At 45.5% G+C, this 20829-nt stretch overlaps 1 protein-coding gene across 1 annotated transcript in view; it reads left to right on the forward strand.

Moving 5' to 3' along the window:
• Positions 1–20819, forward strand: part of LOC102753385 (serine/threonine-protein phosphatase 4 regulatory subunit 1) — an 82336-nt gene extending 61517 nt beyond the window's left edge. The window contains exons 6-19 of the mRNA XM_006758837.2: positions 475–582; positions 1380–1445; positions 3623–3781; positions 4275–4459; positions 5505–5947; positions 7876–8069; positions 11170–11265; positions 12096–12281; positions 12520–12681; positions 13515–13576; positions 15650–15824; positions 16608–16742; positions 19743–19884; positions 20579–20819. Of these exons, the coding sequence (XP_006758900.1) occupies positions 475–582; positions 1380–1445; positions 3623–3781; positions 4275–4459; positions 5505–5947; positions 7876–8069; positions 11170–11265; positions 12096–12281; positions 12520–12681; positions 13515–13576; positions 15650–15824; positions 16608–16742; positions 19743–19884; positions 20579–20736 (2271 nt within the window). The 3' untranslated portion in view covers positions 20737–20819. The remainder of the gene's footprint in view (positions 1–474; positions 583–1379; positions 1446–3622; positions 3782–4274; positions 4460–5504; positions 5948–7875; positions 8070–11169; positions 11266–12095; positions 12282–12519; positions 12682–13514; positions 13577–15649; positions 15825–16607; positions 16743–19742; positions 19885–20578) is intronic.
• The last annotated feature ends 10 nt before the right edge of the window (positions 20820–20829 follow it).

Below are 20829 nucleotides of genomic sequence, written 5' to 3' on the forward strand. Positions count from 1 at the left end.
TTTCCACCAACATTTGATCACTCTCCAGTGCCTGCAGGTCACTTTTTGTACTGTGTCCAGCTACTGTTATATGTCCCTCCTCACCACTATTTGGTTTTGGTCACATTACTTAACCTCTTTGAGTGTTAATTTCCTCATTTGGAAAAATGAGGCTAAATAATACCTTGTCATAGGGTTTGGGGAAGGTAAAACGAGTTATTGCACATAAATTGTTCACTTTTGTGTTGGGAACACAGTGGGTCCCTCTGATGGTAACCCTTGAGCTTTAGACAAACGCTTATCTGAGTAAAACTTGAGAGATATTTAGCCTTTTATTAATCATAGAACTTGACGGAACTCAAAAGAAGGTGTTTTCTGTTTTAACTTCTTGGTTATTTTGGTAATATTTTGAATACTAGCTTTTGGAATCTAAGTCGTGATGTGCAACACATAAGCTTTGGTATTTCAAGTGACTGATTTTCTTATTTTTTATAGATCATCTGCAAACTGGCTTCAGTGCTGCGCACGAGCACAGTGGAGCGCCTGCTGCTCCCTCGATTCTGTGAATTATGTGGGGATGGGAAGCTCTTTCAAGTTCGAAAGGTGAGCACATATTAGTTTCAAAACTTGAAAAATTCAAAACGTTAAAAAATTCAAAATCCATGCTTGTAAAGTTTCTGGACTTCCTCAGTAGACATGGTCTGGAAGGAAAACATGGCCAGTGTGAACTGTGTGAGGAAAACATCTGAACAGCGTTGCCAGTTTTTACTGCAATTAGGGAATGCAGAGCGCCCGGGGGATGAGATTGTGTCTGAGTACGCCTGTTGTTTGCCTGTTGTTCTCAGGAGCAGGGAAGTGCGAGGGGACCTTGCTGACAGTGACCCAATGCCTTTCCCTCGGCGAGCAGAGCCTTTCATTTTCTTGGGTGACTTGCCCTACCTTCCAACTCCTATCCTACCCTGCCCTCTTCCCTTTTCATCGCTTGTCACTTGATTGTTAAATTCTTCCTTTTGAAGGCCATTGCTCCCCTCCCTGAACAGCCTCATCTTCCCTCTGGTCTCTCCTCATGACTCATCAACAAGAAGATCCGTCTCATTTGGCCTTATTTACCATGCGGAGAATATGAAGGGTCTCTTTTGCTCTCTCCTAACCAAATGCATTATGTATTGAGATCAATTAGGAGCCAGAAAGTGCTAGAATTTGGTACTCTGTTGTAAATCTTCAGTTTCCAATGCATCGTAGGCACCTGGGCGGTGCTATGTGGGCGATGGGCTTAGTGAGTGCTTGTTAGCTGCCTCACTAGAGGAGTAATTGCTCTCAAGGTCCCTGCTTGTTAGTCTGCACAATTTGTTAAAACAAAAAAAGATGAGAATAATGGGTATGCCTTTTGCCTTTTTAAGGTATGTGCTACAAATTTTGGTGATATTTGTCACGCCGTTGGACAAGAAGCAACTGAGAAATTTTTGGTACGTGAAGTTTTGCCAATTGTAATTGCTGATGCACTTGTTAAGGCGCTTTTAAAATCCATCATAGTTTTGTGTCTATGAGTCTTTTTCTTTGGAATGGCAGCTTAATTTTGCATTCATCAATTTCAAATTTCTTGACTTCTGAAGCTGTTTTTCATAAGCACGAGGCAGCTGGTCTGTGGAACAGAGTGGAAGCACCCCTTCCTCCTTCCTGTGGGCCTCTTCTGTTCCTCCTCCCTGCTCTTTCTCGAATGTTGCTCTACCACCTCACTCCTCGGCTTCAAAACCCATGGGATTGTTTCTTGGTTTCCATGGTAACATCCAGACCCTTCTTGGCCTTTCAGGTTCCTTTACAAGTAGCTTTCCTGCCTTACCTCCAGTCACCTTCCTCAGGCCTGAACACTGCCCTGGCCTGGGTGCTGCTTCCCCTGGGCCATACATCTGAGTCATGGGGAGGGCAGGAGCAGGGAGGACCCAAGGGTTCATATTTTTTATAAATTCCCTCACGATTCTGAGACACAGTGGGGTAAAGCGCCACTTCATGAGCCAGCCAGTGACTCTTCTGCTTGTTACTGCCCCTCTTCCAGCATCGTTCCTACCTGGTGGGACCCTGCTCCCAGGGCAGAGGGCAGACCCAGCTTGAATATGCATATGTCTCAGTCAGGTCCTTTCTGGCCTAGACTCACCTGCCCGCCCCCTGATTGGCTGCCCCCCATTGATTGGCTGCCTCCTGCACTCCCCCTACTGGGAATCAGAGGCCAATATGTCACTGTGTCAGAGAGTTCATTCCTCCCTTTTCAGCACCCCCAGGACAATGAGTTCCGAGGACTTTGTGTCCCTCTCCACACCCATTCTGGTCTGGCTGGTTCGGGATCTTCACCCTATCACGTTCGCCCTTCTTGCTTCCAGGTGCCTGCCTAGGCCCCGGCCCCTGGAGAATGCTGCGCAGCACATGCTTGCCTCTGTATTTGACAGGATATACTAACTAAGAGTTGAAACTTAACCTCAGAAAGTATAATCTTTAAATTGATTTGTAAATTTAAGTTCAGAAGCTCATTTTATTTTATGTAAAGTATAAGCCATGTCTCCCTGGCCAGTGTGGCTCAGTTGGTTGAGTGTCATCCTATACATTCAATTCCCCTGGGAGATCAGGACACATGCCCAGGTTGTGGGTTTGGTCCCTCGTTGGAGTGTGTATGGAAAGCAACGGATCAGTATTTCTCTCTCACATCAATGTTTCTCTCCCTCTCCCTTCCTCTCTCTCTAAAATAAATAAAAACACATTTAAAAAAGTATAAGCCATGCCAACATAGTTCTGACCCCAAAATAATTCTTAGTGGGCTGTCGCTTTGAGTCCATAGGGAGGGTTGCCCTGCGCTTGGTGTGTCTGACTGAAGCAGCGCACTCATCTTCCAGAGGCGGGTATTTCCGGGCTCGCTTATGCCCGCTGTGGAGCTTTTTGCGGATTGTTTTATGTTGAGATATTAAAAACAAATCGTATTTTTAGACAAGATCGGCACATTCAGGATGGTATGACTATAGACCAAAGCCTTATTTTTAAAGGCAAAATTTTAAAAGAGGATATAATCATGACCTTCATACAGAAATAAAATGAAGATGTGTCAGTGGTTTTATTAAACTCGTGTTGATGAGGGAACCAGTAAGATACGACAAGTGGTTTCATGGAGAAGTTAAAGTGCCACACATGGCCAGACCCTGGAACCCTGAAGTGACCTTACAAACTGGTCCTTTCCAGGGAGGTAAGGTTTGCATGTCTCTGGACAGTTTGTAACAATTTACCTTCTATCACTAAATACCTCAGTCAGCAGAGACCATGTGCCTGGATGGGTGAGCTTGTTGGGATAGCCACTGAATTTCAAAGTCGTTCCTAGTATTTCTCTATAATCACATATCGAAGGTCACTTGTTCTGCCTCTGGGGTTTTTTCCTCCATTACCTTGTTAAATTTAACAAGTCCTTTACTGGAATTAAGAGGTAAAGGAAATGTTGCTTTATTCTGCTTGTCATAATTTCTATTGGTTTCAAATGATTCCTTTTAGATTAGTATATATTTCATTTTTCTTTGTCATTAATTTATGGATATGCCTTAGCTGCATCAATAAAACAGGCTCTCTGGGTAACCAGATTTGTGTAGCATGATTTTATTTGCTTTGGTAGATCCCAAAGTTCTTTGAGCTCTGCTCAGATAATGTGTGGGGGATGCGAAAGGCCTGTGCGGAGTGCTTCATGGCGGTATCCTACAACACATCCCCCGCGGTGCGCAGAGCCCAGCTGTCCCCGCTCTTCATCCGCCTGGTCAGCGACCCCTGTCGATGGGTAAGCATGGGCCTTGTCTTGGCATCTGGACTTGTGACTTTTCAGTCATTGATGGTCACATTTAGACCTTGTGAGGCTTAGGGCACCTGAAATCTCAAAAGTTTTGGCGATGTTAAAGTCCTCCCACTGTCACATTATATTGAACAAATCTCATAGAAATGAGAACTGAGAAGGGAAAGAGCAGAACTGTGAATTGTTACTTCTGTTCTGAGCTTAACTATGCTGCAATGATTCAGAAGGTCTGCTCAGATGCTTTATAAAGTCCAGAATTATTTGATGTGGGATTAATTGCCTGGAAGGTTAAAAACTACATGATAGTGCCAAATTTTTCCTTATTTTCTGTTGCAAATTGTTTGTTTGGGATTTAAGGAAAGCAGTAACTCCGCTCAGGCATACTTTGGCAGACAGTGAGCGGCCTGGTGATCTGCCCCCGCTCAGCCTGAGGTCAGACCTCGCAAGTGCCACATTCATGCGCTGTTCTTTCTGGTTTCAGGTACGCCAGGCTGCCTTTCAGTCCCTGGGCCCCTTCATTTCCACCTTTGCAAACCCCTCCAGGGCTGGCCTCTATATTCGAGAGGATGGCACCCTGAGCATCAGGTCATCAGCTCAGAGTGCAGGGTCCAGCTTCATGCGCAGGTCAGCTGGTGCCCGCAACTGTGTTGACGCCACCTCAGCCTGGTAAGCTCCAACCCAATACTTACTAGGATCCCGCTTCACCTTAAGCGTCCACCTAAAATTCTAGCAATTATCTCCTCTGGAGTTTCAGTAACGGTGACCTTCTGGGCAAGATGGAATATTAGAGCTTTAATTATGTAAAGAAGGAAAAAGTAATTGCAATAATGGTTTTGAAACATGACTACTGGGTTATAAATAATGAAGCTACTGTGTCTCCTAAATTTAGATAAAATATTCATTGAGAGCAGTGATTAAATAACCTATAAAGAAAATTTTCTCTTACTTTTTGATTAATGAAGTTCTTTGGATAATGTACATGGGAAAAATGTACTTTTGTGCCATAGAATATTACATGCCCATAACAGTGAGATTCCTGACCCACTATCCGTAGACTCTATACTGTTTTTCTAGTAAATGCTAGTGATTGATCTTGGATTTGTTAAATGTCTTTTCTCCAAGGATGGTGGGTGCATACTAACAAATCATTGGAGGTAATAACAGGAGTCTCTCCATTGGTAACATTACACGGAGTGTGAGAGTAGGTAGTTCACATCCCAGTACCCATTCTTTGTGAGATGGGTCACTCTCCTCCACCAAGACTCAAGGAGCCCCTGCTGTAAGGCCTGGGGCAGGGCTTCCTCATCTAGACTTTCCAGTGGTTAACCACCAGCCAGCACTTGCCCACTTCAGCCCGGTTCATTTTCTCATGCCTGCCCCCTGGTGGAGGTCCTAAGAAGCAGTGAGCGCAGGTCTTGCTTCTGAAGGTGTGCCAGCAGAAGCTGGGCTCTTCCCCACCGGCCTATACGTGTAGTGGAGGGATCGGCTGCGGTTGCATGTGGCATTTTCAGTGAACATCATTCTTGCAGTGGGGCAGAGGGGACTGCTTGGACATCTCATCCTCTTGTGACACTGTTATCTTCTGGGAGACACAGCAGGTTGGGTGGCCAGGTCAGGAGGAGGACCGGGCTTGTGAGCATGTGGATCCTGTGTTTGCCTACTTCACTTTCAATCTTGGTGCTAAAAGTTTGCCTTCCTCAATTTAACCCAGTTCAACACAGCCAGGGCAGATAGAGCCACATCCACCCATGGGAGGCCCATCAGGGGGCACCAGTGGTTTCCTGCACGTCAAGAGCTCCTGTGATGGCCCGATGGAAAACCCAATGGAGGACTCCGGCCTGACTGGAGCTGAGGTGACCAGTGCCTTCTCGAAGCTCCCTGATATTAACAACCTCCCCATCAGCAGTCACCCTGCACCTGATTCCTGGGCCTGCCCAGGGAGTCCCGAGGATGCATTCGGTAATTTCCTTTATTGGCGAACTCCTCTCCCTGACATAAGCCAGGACTTGGAGTTGCTTCTGAGTGCGGCTGGGCCGCAGGAAGAAGGCCGCTGCAGATCTGAGCCTGTGTGTGGCAGCTATGTGGCCAGGAGTGACATTCAGAAAGTCCTCGACAGTTTGCAGGAGCACATGATGAACGATCCAGATGTTCAAGGTCAGTGTTGTCCACAGTGAAAGGGGAGACGGCTGGCGTATTTCTGGGGTGTGCGTCACATGGGCCTGTGTCTTGTTGCATTGTGCATGTACTTATCTTTGGTGACATTGTACACACATCTCACTACAGCCAGAACCTCAGCATCTCCTGCAGGTAGCCGCAGGGGTCCTGCCTCCCTGCAAGCAGCGTGCAGGTCTGACGTCAGTTTTAACAGGGGCGAGAGCTCTTGGGCATATCTGTAGCAGTGGGGATTTTATTAGCTCCTCGGCCACTTTTACATCCTTTGCTGTGTTATAATGCCTTCTAGTTATGAACAGCTATGGCTGCTGCTCCTCTTGGGGCGTTGACTCAGTCCTTAGCTAAACTTTGAGGTCTGTCTCAGCAAGGAAAAGGACAGCTTCTTCTTTGGGGTATTTTTCATTTTATGACTAGTACTCCCACTGAGCGTCGGATCAGGGAGCCAGGCCCTGCAATCCATATCCATTATCACGCCTCTTCTTTCTTGAAACATTGCTATATTTGTATTCTTCCCTGAGTTGGGGAAATTGGAAAAAAAACAACACTTGCTGCTGTTGCCGGGCAAAGATTTGTGACGCTTTCGGGAAAGGAAATGTGAAAATCCAGTTAGCCCTATGATTATTCTTTGTCTTTAAATTGATAAAGGAAATTAAGTCAGTGTATGCTAAAGGAATGAGCACATGTTACATATCACTTCTAATAGCCGTAGACAGAAGTCTGCGTTTGGAAAACGTATTTCTAAAACTCCATTAAACTCCGTGCTGGGACCTGGCTGGGTGCTGGGGCAGCAGTGAGGACACTTGAGGCCCTCATGGTCAGGTGGAAGGGACTGTAAACAACCTCCTTCCATGGGTGCGGCAGGGGCTGGGCCAGGAGTTTAGGGCAGGAAGCTGGTTATTCTTGGGGACAGAGGAAATGTCTGGGAGGAGACCTTGCAGAGCAGTTGACATTTAACAAGGGCTTTAAAGGGCGGCTAGGAATCCACCATACAGAGAAGTTGAATGATGAGTCTCTAGGTTCCTTCAGGTCCCTGGAATTATTTTGTAAAATTTTACATGCACATGCATACTTAATTTCTTTATAAAAAGGACCCACAAGCTGCTTTAGTGTGCAGAGGGATCTGTGGCCCCCAAAAATTCAGAAATAAGCGGCACCTTGGGTATTTGTAATTGGAGATGTGGCTCGGGCCATGGGGAGGGCCTGGTGGGTGGCACTAAGGAGGTGGGTCCTTGTTCTGGGCACAGCAGGGAGCTAGCTACATGCTCTAAGCATTTTAATGAATCTTGGGGTCTGTTGAATTTAACCGGTAGAAAACAGAATGCAGGAAGTCTTGTGTGTGCTTGTTTTGTGACATGGAAACAATTGTGTTTACAGAAAGGTATGTGGATATGTCATCTTGACTGTTATGGGATCTCAAACAGTCATGCTGTGGACAGAAAGCATGAGCCGAGCAGGGTGAGCAGGACCTTGACTCGAGTGTGTGCACATAGCCGGATTGATCCTGCACGTGTGTGCGCTTGTGTGTACCTGTGTATGTGTGGTGGGGACGGCAACCACCCTGCTTTATAAATGAGGGTGCAGAACCCCCCTCCCTGAGTCAGTGGGCCTCTCAGACATCGGCATTCAGTAACATTGTATTGTCTTCCTGTGAAAGATGATGGAGTCGAGCTCTGATTTCCCAATTGAGGCACTTCAGGTTCAGATTTGATGCTGTGTGTGTGGCTGACGTTTAGTTGGAGTCGTTAAGGTTAATGGTGGTAAACATCACAGCCTGACTGAATGCTCATTCTGGGACCCCAGAGCATGGTTATTGTAGGGACAGATGTGGGGAAAGTGAGTGCATGTGTGGTGTGCCTACATCCACAAATCAGATAAAGTTACTGAAATTCTCGAAACTTCTCTCCCTGCAGCTCAAGTTCAGGTGCTATCAGCTGCACTGAGGGCCACACAGCTGGACTCTGTGAGTGAGCCCGAGCACCCGCTGGCAGACAGTCTGAGTGCAGTGTCCCTTTCAGATCCCAGGCAGGCCTCTGACAGCTGGCTGGCTCCGTCGGCCTCATCCCTGCAGAGTGAGCCCTCTGTGGCCAGGATATTACCAAGCACAGTAAGTCTCTGGCCTCTCCCTCAGCCACTGAGGATGTGACAGAAATCTCAAAGCTGCTGTCTCTCTTATTAGTAGGTCCTGGTGGAGATGATAAATGGCAGGTTTAATTTTATTCTTAAGGTCATCTTTTGGATAACTAGACAACCAATCAATCAGGTGATTGATAACCCTGACTCTCCTCCACAGAGACAAGGTGGGGGACCAAAAGGACCTTCCCTCTTCTCCAAAGATGATGAGACCTGCTTCTTGGGGGAGGGGTTAACCAGATCATGGCTCTGTTTCACTGCCCACCAGCGGTTAGATGTTTGAATAGGAGTGGAAAGTGAATTCCTACAGCCTCTCTAGGTTGAAGTTGACAGAGGCCTTAGAAGTTGATCACAGCCTTCAACCCTCACCTTAGAGACACTCTCTCAACACACAGTCACTCCTACAGTGGCACCAGCATGCTGTGTCTGCTGGAGAGGTTTGGGTGAGCCCACAGACCCCACCTCTCTTCCCTGTAGTCTGGAACCAGCCCTGCGAGACAACTCCCATCCTGGGAGAGTGCCTTGTTTCTTAGTTCCATCTCTCCAGAAGCTTCCTAGCTGCTTTTGGTGGGAGGCTCCAGTACCTCCCTAATTCCCACTAAACTTACACTTGGACCACCTAGAGCTGGGGTCCTTCACAGGTCAGGTAAGACTAAAGAACTAAAATTAGGGAGGGGCCCATGATCAGTGTCATGGGCACGTTGGCACCTTCTCATTTTCATGTGCCTTAATGGAGGCCGGAGGCCAGAATACCAGTTGTTTCTCGTTTCACATAGTTTGTAACTTGATTTTAGCGATTCTACTAATGTATCACCTCCCTTACCCTCTAGGCCTGCCCCAGTAAAAGCAAGACAAAAGACAAATTTAAATAGCTTAAATATAAAATGTTTAAGAGTTTTGTTAAGGTTACCCCTGATTAGTAAGAAATAAGGTGATATCCTATTTTGCTGGTTTGTTTAGAAAAACAGGCAAGAAAACTCATGTTACCCTTATTGAAATCAGACGTGTTAGGTAGATAGGAACGTTGGTCATGCTTGCCTTGGTGGGACTGTGACATTCTTCAGGTTTCCCTGTCATATATGGAAGTGGACGAAAGAAAAAAGAACCAGTTCCTCACCCTGGCAGGTGTTGCTCAGTTGTCAGAGTGTTGGCCCCACACTGAAGGGCCTTGGGTTCAATTTCTGGTCAAGGGTATGTACCTGGGTTGTGGGTTCACTTCCTGCCTGGGTCAGGGCATGTGGGAAGCAACCAGTTGATGTGTCTCTTTCACATCAATGTTTCTTTTTCTCCCTCCCCGCTTCCTCCCTCCTGTCCTCCCTTCTACTCTCTGAAAAAGCAATGGAAAAAATATCCTTAGGTGAGGATTAACAACAAAAAAAAGGAATTTGTTCCTCCATGTTGGCCCTTTTGTGAGGAGGGTTTTAAAGGGCCCCTGTCTTTGGTCCTTGGTTTGTAATATGGAACATCAGGAGTCTTGAATTTGCAGCTTGACTCTTAGGTTCCAGTGGGATCCGTCAGGATGTTTCCAGTTGTAAAATAAGGAAAAGGAAGTGAAAAACGCAAAAAGCTTAACCAGTGAGGGCTGTGTTCTTTCGAACAGTGAACTGGAGAGGAGCTGAGGCTGGGGGCTGGCCCCTCAGCTCCAGAACTTGACCCTATTCCACGTGTCCACTCTGCCACCTTGGCTCGCCAACTTAGTCCCCCAGTGCCCAGTGGGAGGAGGGGCCTCCTTTTTCTGACCTGTCACTTGACTGTGAGGCGGTTTTCTGGGGAAATGACCTCTCGGCACCTCTGGGGGCTGCCTGGACTTGTGGTGGTTACGGAAACCTAAGCTTGGCTCCTGAAATAAGTACCGTACTTACAATTCCAAATGAAGACTTTGGAATAAAATTAATTCCTGAAAGAAGAAAAATGATTTATTATTTATTAATCTATGTGAATTTATTAAGTTGGAGAAATTGAGGTCTTAGGTTATCATACCAAAGCGTTTCTGTTTTATCACGCCCTTTATTAAATAAGCAGTACATTTCAGTGGAGACCTTGGGGATTGAAGGTTCTGGTAGCGTGTCTCAGCCAACAAAGCGTCTATCTGTATATTAATCGACTCTCCTGGATCATATATTGAGCTGATTTGTCAAAACCTATTAAGCTGGCAGGCAGGGTGACATTTCCATGCAAGAAGGGAACCCATGTTATGGTTGGAGCAGAAGGTCAGGCCCATCTCAGGTAACGTTAGTCAATGATCAGAGACCAATATGTCACCATTGAATGTTCTCGCACATCTTAATTGTTAACCTAATGTAAGGGTTCACCAGCAAACATGAAGAGTGTTTGTACATGTGAAAATCCAGAAGAGCTCTCCAAGTACACGCTCCTCATCAGTCACATTTTCACTCAGATTAAATGAGGCTACCCAGTGCCTCTCCATCCTCTCAGGCCCAGCACCGATGCACTCTCCAGTTCCTGGGCAGTGCTGGATGTGTGTGCTTCACCATTTCCTGAAAACCTCACCCTGCTTTCAGGAGTGGTCCATGACTTAAATGTGCAATTGTTCCTTAAGGGCTGTGGGTAACCACACTGGAGGTCCTGGGGCTTGAAGAATGATAAACACCGCCTCCAGTTGGTGCATGCCAGCGTTAGCCTGTCTTCTGTAAGGGCCTCAAGCAGTTTTGTTTTTTAAAAATATATTTTTATTGATTTCAGAGTAGAAGGGAGAGGGAAAAGAGATAGAAACATCAGTGATGAGAGAGAATCATTGATTGGCTGCCTCCTGCCCTCCCCCTACTGGAGATGGAGTCCACAACCCAGGCATGTGCCCTGACTGGGAATCGAACTGTGACCTCCTGGTTCATAGGTCAACACTCAACTACCAAGCCACACTGGCCTACCCAACATCATATAGAACTATGCAAATGTATTTTTTTTAACACCTGAGAGAGAGCTTGACCTAAAGGGAAGCTCTCGTCTTGGTTTGCATAAGTCATTCCTGCCATTGAAAGAGGGTTCCTTGAAGCGGGCAGTAGGGCAGCTTCCTCCGCAGAGCCAGTTGGTAACATGCCCCGTCCCTTTTGCAGAATCCAGGCGAGCCCTGCCATGGAACCCGTGACCATCTGGGGACCCAGCAGAGGCATGACCCCGTCCCACTTGAGGAGAATAAATCTAAACTACAGGTTTGTTCCTTGAAAAGAAAGCAGCTTAAAACTTTACATTTCTCTGGGAGTTAAATTTAAGAATGAACACTGGAAGCAAATATTTTTTTTCCATTAATATTCATGACATATCTTAGTTTACAATCTGTGGTGCTAATATTTCCTCTCATGTAAAAAAAAAACAGTAAACTCCAAAGTAGTGTTTAAAATCTTGTGAGTAATCTAGAATAGTATTTTGAAGTAAATCAAACAAAGAAAAATTTTGACATCTCTATGCTAATATTTAATGTCTGTTTATACAAGTCATTTTGTTTCTTTGTGTGTGAAAAGTTTTTGATGGCTTTTTTTTATCAAACTGTGTTTGGCTTTGTTCTGTCTTGTGGATTGGCTTCTTGTGCCATGTGAGTTCTCTTAAATGCTTCTAATTTTTGTACCCCACTGCCCTTTACAGAGATAAAGGTAAGTGGGCGCTGTCTCATGAAGGCAGTATTCCATCAGTTGGAAAGAAGTAGTAATGATTGAGTATAGGGGCTCAGGCCCAATGTGCTGGGGGCAGTTATAAGAAAAGATAGTTTCTATTCTCAAGAGCCACGTGCACCAGACAAACCAACATTCGACTGTTCTTTATGACATCAAACATTGGCTGAGTTTAGCAAAGGTGAGTGTGGACATTAACTTCAGTCCAAGTAGAAAACTGAGGGAACAAGAAGTTCACCAACTTGAAGCTTCAGGAAGGCCTCTTGCGTTTTCTGATTTTCTGTTTTTACCTTCAAGTTCCAAACTCCTTGCTTTTCGTGTCTTCTCTTTCTTTCCAGCAAGCATGATGGTTTCCTTTCTCTCCTGTTTCCCAGGATATTATTCCTCAGCCCCTATTGGATGAGTATGTGTCGATGACCGACCCAGCTCGAGCCCAGACTGTCGATAGCGACATAGCCAAGCACTGTGCATACAGCCTCCCAGGGGTGGCGCTTACGCTGGGCAGGCAGAATTGGCACTGCCTGAAGGATACATACGCAACGCTCGCTTCCGACGTGAAGGTAAGAGTCGCACGTGAGCACAAGTGAGTCATCTGACGAGGAAGAGGCGGGAAGCTGCAGCTGGGCTCACGGCCTGAATTTACGTGGTCGTGGCTGCCACGTTTACAGATCTCGGAGGAAAGAAAGCTTTAAGTGGCCAACACCTGGCAGCATCAGTTTTACTCCAGAAATAGCCCTCACCTTTTGGTAACATGGCGCTGTGCTTGCTTTCTGTGGCTTCTGTCTGCTGTGCACCCAGTGGAAGGTACGTCGGACCCTGGCCTTCTCCATCCATGAGCTGGCTGTGATTCTCGGGGATCAGTTAACAGCTGCTGACCTGGTACCCATCTTCAATGGATTTTTAAAAGACCTGGACGAAGTACGAATAGGAGTTCTTAAACACCTGTATGATTTCCTAAAGGTAGGAAGAAGGATTAAAAAAACACAAAATAAACCTCCCCTCTTCAAAACAGTTTTTAAACCCTGCATGTGTAGAGTACCAGAGGAAAAAACAATAACACAGGTGTCTGGGTTCTTCAGTTCAAACATCCCATCCAAAATCTTACAGCGAGTGTTCTTTTGGTGATGGGTAGATGTTTTTCTACCTCTCCTCCTATCTCCCTGCACCTCAGAGGTCCAATTCTGCGAGGGGTGTGGACAGGTAGGCCAGCGTGCTCCCTGAGTCAGTGGGGGTCTTGCCCAGCTCTGAGCCTGGCTGGAATCAAGCTCACTCTGCATGCAGGGCTTTTCTGCAAGACGTTGCTGCTTCCCTGCTTTTTCCCCCCTAAAGGAATGATGAGTGCAAAAATAAGAATTTAAAATGGCCCAGAGAAACGAATTACTTTCATCCCCGAGACGAGCTGCCTGGAAGGGCTTTGGTGCCCAGCTTAGGGTTTCCTGTGGCACAGGAGCCAGCGAGCAGGGCCCACTCCCGGGGAAGCAGCCATGGTGCTACCTCGTGAACACACACAGATGGAGCTCCTCGAGGCAGGAGTCCTGCAGGAGTAAGAGCTAGGAGTACTGAGGACACCCAGGTCATGCAGGAGCCCAGGGAGAAGGCTGGAGGCACTCGGGGCTGCATGGCGTCTGTTCACAGCAGCGTCCACACAGTCCCACTGGGTGGTCCAGGCAGCAGGGGAAGGCACAGTTCTTGCTGGTGACAAGCGTATAATCTGAAGTAAAATAAAACAGTATATGTGGGCTCATGTTGAGAGATTATGTATTTTTATTTATATATACATTTTTAAAAAATAGTTGCTTCATGAAGACAAGAGGAGAGAATATCTTTATCAGCTTCAAGAATTTGTAGTGACCAAGTGGGGCTATGAGAAGGCAATTAGATGGAATACGTCTTCATTTTCCTACCTTGTAATTGATTTCTAAACTAGCAGTAATAGTGTTCTTTGGGATAAAGAGATTATGTTTTTATTAAGGGATAAACCAAACTCCAAAGCTCTAAGTTACAAATACCTCTGTCTCCGGGGAGACATTCATTTTCAGATGAAGACAGGGCTCGAGTCACTTTGGAATTAAAGTGTTCTGCTGTTCTATAAAGCAATTTATTCGAACCAAATAAAAGATGAATCACCCACTCTTCAGTATTTTCCTATTAATCGGAGCAGTTTTTTGCCAGTGCTTTCTTGAACATTCTGAGTGTAGCCCTCTCTGCAGGGCACAGTGTGGTTTAGGCACTTCAGCTTCCAAAGAACATGACGCTGCAGTGAGAGATATGAAAAGGTCTAGCGCAGATGAGACGATTATTAAATAAAACTGTCCCCCAAGGTGGCTCAGATCTGTACCTCATTTTGTGTGTGAAGGAGTTATTTAATTCCGTCTGTGCCGGCGAAGGGAAAGGGAAAGGTTTTAGCGATTCTAATAGAGTGAAAGCATCACTTTAAATAATTCTCCTTCCCGAGGTGCATAATGTGATTTCCGCAGTATCGAGTGGATTTGTTTGTGGTGGTGGTTGTTTGGGTTTTAGTTTTCACCTTGTTGAGATTTATTTCAGTATCTTTAGTTTTCATTTTCCTTCCTCTCAACTAGAAATCTCTCAAATAATTATCTTCCCTGTAGAAATCCATCAAGCTTTTGCAGCTATTCAGGATATGATTTGGCCGATGCCGGGGGCAAACTAAAAGATTTTCTCTTTGCTGTGATCTTTAATCATTATGCTTAATTTGAGCGATTGAGGTTTTAGTCATTATGCTATGTTCCCAGCCTATGTTCTAAGAGAACAGAGACAAAAATAGGCCCAAGTTTTTCATGAAAGCATTGTGCCCTCTAGCGGCAGTGTGCGGAAGCTCCGCCAGGTCCGTCTGGGGGCGGGCTGACCGGCTTTCCAGCGCTGGGGCTGGGGCTGGGAATTGGGTGGGGGGTGGAGAAGGGGACGCGGCTGGGGATGGGGACGGGCTGGCGTGCTTCCCGGGGACGGGGACGGGGTCAGGGGACCGAGGATGGGCTGACCTTCCCTGGGCTGGGTACGGGGGCCAGGGGACCCGGACCCGGACAAGACCGGTTTGGGGATGGAGCTGAGGTGTGGGGTGGCTCGGCTAGCATGTCCAGACAGCATTATCTCTGAGCGCTGTCTCCCATATCTGCCTTGGTTATTGAAGCCAAAGCCACTGATAAGAATTCTGTGCTTCTGTGCCCATGATACTGGTATCATTTTCCTGAAAACAGTGCTTTTTGATATGAAAATATTCACCAGCACTCCTGGCTTCTGGTTCTAACTTCCTTCAATCTCTTTTTCATTTCCTTTTGTTGCCAGTGTGGAAATAATGCCATTTATTTTCATAACCTTCTCCCCGTCCCCATGTAGAAAACAGTGAGAGCTCTGCAGTAGATTTCCCCACCAGCCCGAGGATGAATTCCCCCCTTCGAGTAAATCGCTGTTATTTCTCTCCAAGCGGACCGGCTGCGTTTGAAAAGCTCTGCAGAGCCGGAGCCGGCCAGCAAAAACAGAAATTTAATGTGCAGCTCCAGGATCACTGTGGAGGCAGTGAAATCTCATTAGAGTGTTCCTTCGTCTGTTGATCTTTGGGAATTTCAGTGTTCTGGCTATTTTTAGGTTATCTGATTTTTAAAGTTTTATGTGCTTTCCAACTGATAACCTAAAATTGAAATAGTAAATCCCTATTCATAAATTTCTCAACCCCTGTTTTACCAAGTGTAATTTATGTCCTTTTTATTTGATTTGTTTGTGTGTGTGAGATGAGGAATTCAGGTTTTTCCCCACTGTTCTTTGCGTGGCCATTTTACTCAGTGCTCTGCGTTCGGCATTTCCTTGACCGGAAGCCTCCCTCGGTCTTCATTGCCCTTCCTCCAAGAATGGCTGTTTTTTGGTTTGTTTTTTTTTTAATCTATAAGATGAAGTAAGAGTAAAGAGAAAGAAATAAGATGGGGTTTTGCCTCCCAAAACAATTTCTTTTTCTTTTAAATTTCAGGCAGCTGATACTAATTTTGGAACTCTATAATCCCAATGAGGTTTATGATTATTTAATGCATATTGCCTTAAAGCTGTGTGCAGATAAAGTTTCCGAAGTGCGGTGGATCTCCTTCAGACTAGTAAGGAATCATGGCTTTTTCTGTTTATGATTTTTGGAAATACTAATATGTATGTTTCTTCCATTTTTAACTCCTTTATTTTTTTTCTGGGCTTAATTTGTCAGTTTACCTGTGAAACCAGCTTTTATATTTTAGAATTAGGAACTGTATGACAGTTTTATCAGTTTGTAAGATAGCCTTTTTGTTAAACTGTATGTTTCAGGGATGGGAATTGTAGGTAAGTCATTTTATAAATGAAACCCTTTAAATAGTGGCTTAGTGTTTCTTTTAAACCCGGGTTTGGTTTAATCTACAGCATGAATTTATAGAAAAGTAATTAGTAAACAAAGTAGATCCTATTTGATATGGGTTTACACCAGCTGAAGACTGGGGTAAAGGGGGAGAATCTCATTAGAAAATATTATTGATTTACTAATGGTATTAAAATTTTATAAAAATGACATGTTCTGAAAGGTAATGATTTAGCTATTATGCAAGGGTACATTTTCTCAAGTTTGGAATTTTAAGATTAATAATGTATTTTTTCAGTGCCAGTCCCTTGTTAAATTTTATTTTAATGAAGGGCTTTATGTGTGTTTGTGTCTGTGTATTTCTATATATTTAGACATCTTTTATCCTCTGTGTTCTAATAATTACTATAACAAAAATTACTTTCTCCCATGCTTATAAATTTATTTTAAAGATGGAAGGGTACATAAAAATGTCTAGTTTCCATGTAAAGTAGTATTCATAATTCAAATAGATGGCAGTATTTTATATTTGCTCTTCTGATTTTTTTCACAGGTTGTGGCAATTCTGCAGAAATTCTATTCAAACAGTGAAAGTGCTTTGGGGGTAAATTTCATCAATGAACTCATCCTAAGGTTCCGGCACTGTTCGAAGTGGGTTGGAAGGCAAGCTTTTGCTTTCATTTGCCAGGTGAGCCTGGCCTGGGGGGAATCTGCCCTGGGCACACAGTTGCCATGTGTTGCTATCAGGTGCCCCAGACGAAGAATCCAGGCCTGAACTTGGGGATCAGTGGACCAAACCCCCTTATCTCACAGCAGATTGGAACCAGCCCAGTCAGGCACAGTGACTCAGGGTTTCCCAACCTGTACATGTACTTGTCGTGTAGATATTGATTGAGCACCTACTGTTTGCCAGACACGCTCTTGATGCTGGAGACAACCTCCTGTCCTCCCAGCACCTTCCATCATGAGGGGAGGGCCAGACCCAGAGCTCTGCTCCTGCCATGTCCAGTCCAGGGCCGTGTGCATCTCTGCCCTCAGCGTGGCCAGCTGCCTTGGAAGGAAGGGGGGAGTGAGGACAGAGCAGCAGGTTAGGGCAGAGACTCTTTAATATTGTTTGAGTGAAGTTCATGTCAGCCTGTCCAGCTCCTCAACTCACCCCCTCTGCTTAGCCTCTTGGGCATGAGGGTGTGATTCGCGTTTGGCTGGGGCAGTTGGCTGCCGTTTCTTGAACGCCTCTGTGTGCCAGGTGTCTAATCCTCAGGAATAAGATCTACTGTGTGTTGAGTTTGGTACATCCATTTAAGACCGATTTTTAGATGAAGCAGTTGAAACCCAGAGAGGTTAATTAACTCGCTCAGGATCACACAGGAAGTATTTTCAGCTAACGTGTTATTTTAAAAGTCTTAACCTTTCTTTATGCACATGTACAAAGGTAGAGGGACTAACGCAGTGATGGCGAACCTATGACACGCGTGTCAGAGGTGACACGCGAATTCATTTTTTTGGTTGATTTTTCTTTGTTAAATGGCATTTAAATATATAAAATAAATATCAAAAATATAAGTCTTTGTTTTACTATGGTTGCAGATATCAAAAAATTTCTATATGTGACACAGCACCAGAGTTAAGTTAGGGTTTTTCAAAATGCTGACACGCCGAACTCAAAAGGTTCGCCATCACTGGACTATGTAATGAATCTTGGGAACCCGCCACCCAGCTTTGTCAGCAATACAGGAAAACCATGATTAGACTCCACCTGACCTCAGGTCCCAAAGCCCCCTTCTTGCCCTCCTGACTTCTCCCACTGAAGGACTCACCAGGGCCCCTGTTGGGCTGGAGGGGCATCATAGGGGTACTTTGGCCATCACTTTGAAAAATGCCAAATTCATAGGCTTGTAAAGAAGTTGGAGCTCCAAATCATTTTTGGAGAAAGGGTGAATGAGGTATTTTTGCTTTTATCTTTAAACTAGTGACCCAGTGCATGGATTTGTGCTCATTGAAAGGGAATTAATTAGAAGGTGGCCAGCGCGGTGGGACTGGGCTAGACGGGCTGGACACGCCCTGAAGCCAACCTCCCGTGGTCCCTCCCCAGTGTCTGCAGAGTCAGCGGGGTCTCTCCGGCCAGTGGGGTCCCTCAGCATGGCCTGGCCTGTGGGGATCAGGCTGAAAACAGCTCTCCAACATCCCCCGAGGGGTCCCGATGTGCGAGAGGGCACTCTGCAAAGTTACTGTTGTACAGGGTGTGGAACACAAACACAAGTGCGCAGTAAACTAGATTCGGGGCCGATGGTGCCCCAGCAACAACATAACACACGGCCGAAGGTGGAGTCACGCAGCCCTGCGAGGAATTGGGCTCCCTCCTCTCTGGTTTTGGGGTGCGTCACCCAGGAACCGCTACTGCCAAGTCACTGTAGCTTGGGAGCTCCTGCATCGAGTGTCTGCCCCCTGGTGGTCAGTGCACGTCATAGCAACCAGTCGGACAGGCGGAGGGACACAGCATATTAACCTTTTATATACATAGATTCTTCATCTCAGATTTAGAAACTACATGATGAAACAAAAGTAAAAGATGCCAAAGCAATTTTGTTCAAGAACAAATTTTTTTTTGCACTTTCATTAAATTCATCATTAAACATTTAGAAAACCCACAGTAATAGCAGCACAAGGAAAGGGCTCAGCCAAGACGCCTTGCTAAGGGTCATGTGGATCATTACTAAATTGCAGCCCCAGGGAGAGAGCACCATCTGGAGGCTGAGGGCCGACTTAGAGCCAAACCACCAGCTGGAAGCCTTGGGCCAAGTGGCCTCTCTGCACCGGTGAAATGGGGGAGCAGCTTCCGTGCCTGCCTCCTGGTGTGGTCCCGAAGCTTTAATGAGCCGATGCTTCTGAGTCACCTTGCGCGTGCCGGCACCTGGAGGACACTCAGTACGTGATAGCTGCTGCAGTTCCCAGCAGTGGGAAGATCTGTAGGACACAGATCTATAGATTCCGCACACCTGGTTTGGAATCTCCACCCTGCTGCTGCTTGCTGGTCACTGCCACATTGGACCATAATTTCCTCATCTATAAAACTAGGCCGCCAGGGTTGGCTGTGAGAATTAAAGGTGCGAACACTGGTAAGACTTCTTAAGTGGAGAAGCAGTGAGCAGATGCTGGTGGTGGTACAAGAGCCTTGTTTACAGAAGCCAGGTACTGGATGGGGTCGGTGGTCTGGCTGTCACTTGACAGGCTTGGCCCCTGCCCTCAGAGCTTGGGCTCCAGTGAGTGATGGAGGTGAGAATTCTTCACCCTTACTGGTGGTCGCTATGCTAGCCTCTGCAAGAATGATCTGCCATCCCCACCACCTTGCCATTGTACAGATGAGAAAACGGAGGCCCAGGAAGGTGAAGCAAGGCCACAAAGGCAGTAAATGACCAAGTCAGGTTTTGAACCTGGACCTGTCTGACTCAAAGCCTTTGCTTTCTCCACTAGATATTGTACCACTTGTACCTCAGTGCTTGGCGAGGAGTTACAAAATGTTAACTGTGTTTCTGACCAGATCAGTAGTTGAGAGTTTTAAGTTAAGACACACATGCCCCTCAGACCCACAGATTCTGAAACTGCTTCTTTGGGATTACAGAAGTGGGTGTTTGGAGGAGAACCGTGCCGATCACCATTGAAATGTCGGTTCTTTATCTTTTCATCACAGGCAGTGGTGAGTGAGGAGTGTATCCCTGTGGACCAGTTTGTGGAACACTTACTCCCCAGCCTCCTGAGCCTCGCCTCAGACCCTGTGCCCAATGTCAGGGTGTTGCTCGCCAAAGCTCTGAGGCAGACACTCTTGGACAAGGGTACGTGCACCAGCTTTCTGAGCTTATACCTCTTAAACTTGATCAGGTAGCAATGAGGTTTCCTCGCTAGGAAATCGTGGCAAGTCATGTGATAGCACACTTCCGATTTATAATATAAGTTAAAACATTCACTTTCATGTATATTTTATGTTATTCACAAAAGGACTGAGGAAATCAACGTGGTTCAGTTTTTACATTTAATCAACATGCTAAAATGCAAAATATTGCATAATCTAGAAAGGAAGGAAAATGCAAATTTTGAGTTATGATATACAGATTATGAGAGGTAGCAAATTTAAGCCTGAACTACAATTAGGTTTTAATGGTCTGGTCTTGTAGTCAGTAGGAAAAAATATATTGCTCAACCTGGTCAGTTTTCACCTGAACAGGACTTAGTATAAGATAGGGGCCTTGGATAGTTCACTTCTACTGGAGGGAAGAAAAGATAATACTGAAAGTTTTTTAGTTATAATTTTATAAGTATGCCTACCAATTCTTAGGAGTATATCTTTAAAATTTAGTATATACTCTTTGTTTAAGGCAATTTGATCACTTTAAAGGACTTATTTATATGATAATTCTTTGAAAAATGATGTATTGTCCTAAGATTTGGTTTAAGAACCCCCAAAGTAGAAGATGTTTTAGAACACAATTCATGGCACACGTGATTCAAACTCATGGTTTCTCTCTCTAGCATACTTTAGAAATGCCGGCCACCCTCATCTTGAACTCGTTGAAGAGACCATCTTAGCTTTGCAGTCAGACCGGGACCAAGATGTCTCCTTTTTTGCCATGCTGGAGCCAAAGCGGGGGAATCTTGCGGACACTACCATGCTGGAGAAACAGAACTGAGCTCTGGGATCGCTCACAACCGCTCCTCCTGTACTTGGGGCACATCTCTTATGTAATCAGACCTGCTGAGGGAGGGAAATTTCTGAAACTCAG

The sequence above is a fragment of the Myotis davidii genome, unplaced genomic scaffold, assembly GCF_000327345.1.
Source record: "Myotis davidii unplaced genomic scaffold, ASM32734v1 scaffold75, whole genome shotgun sequence".
In the NCBI taxonomy this organism is placed as follows: domain Eukaryota; kingdom Metazoa; phylum Chordata; class Mammalia; order Chiroptera; family Vespertilionidae; genus Myotis; species Myotis davidii.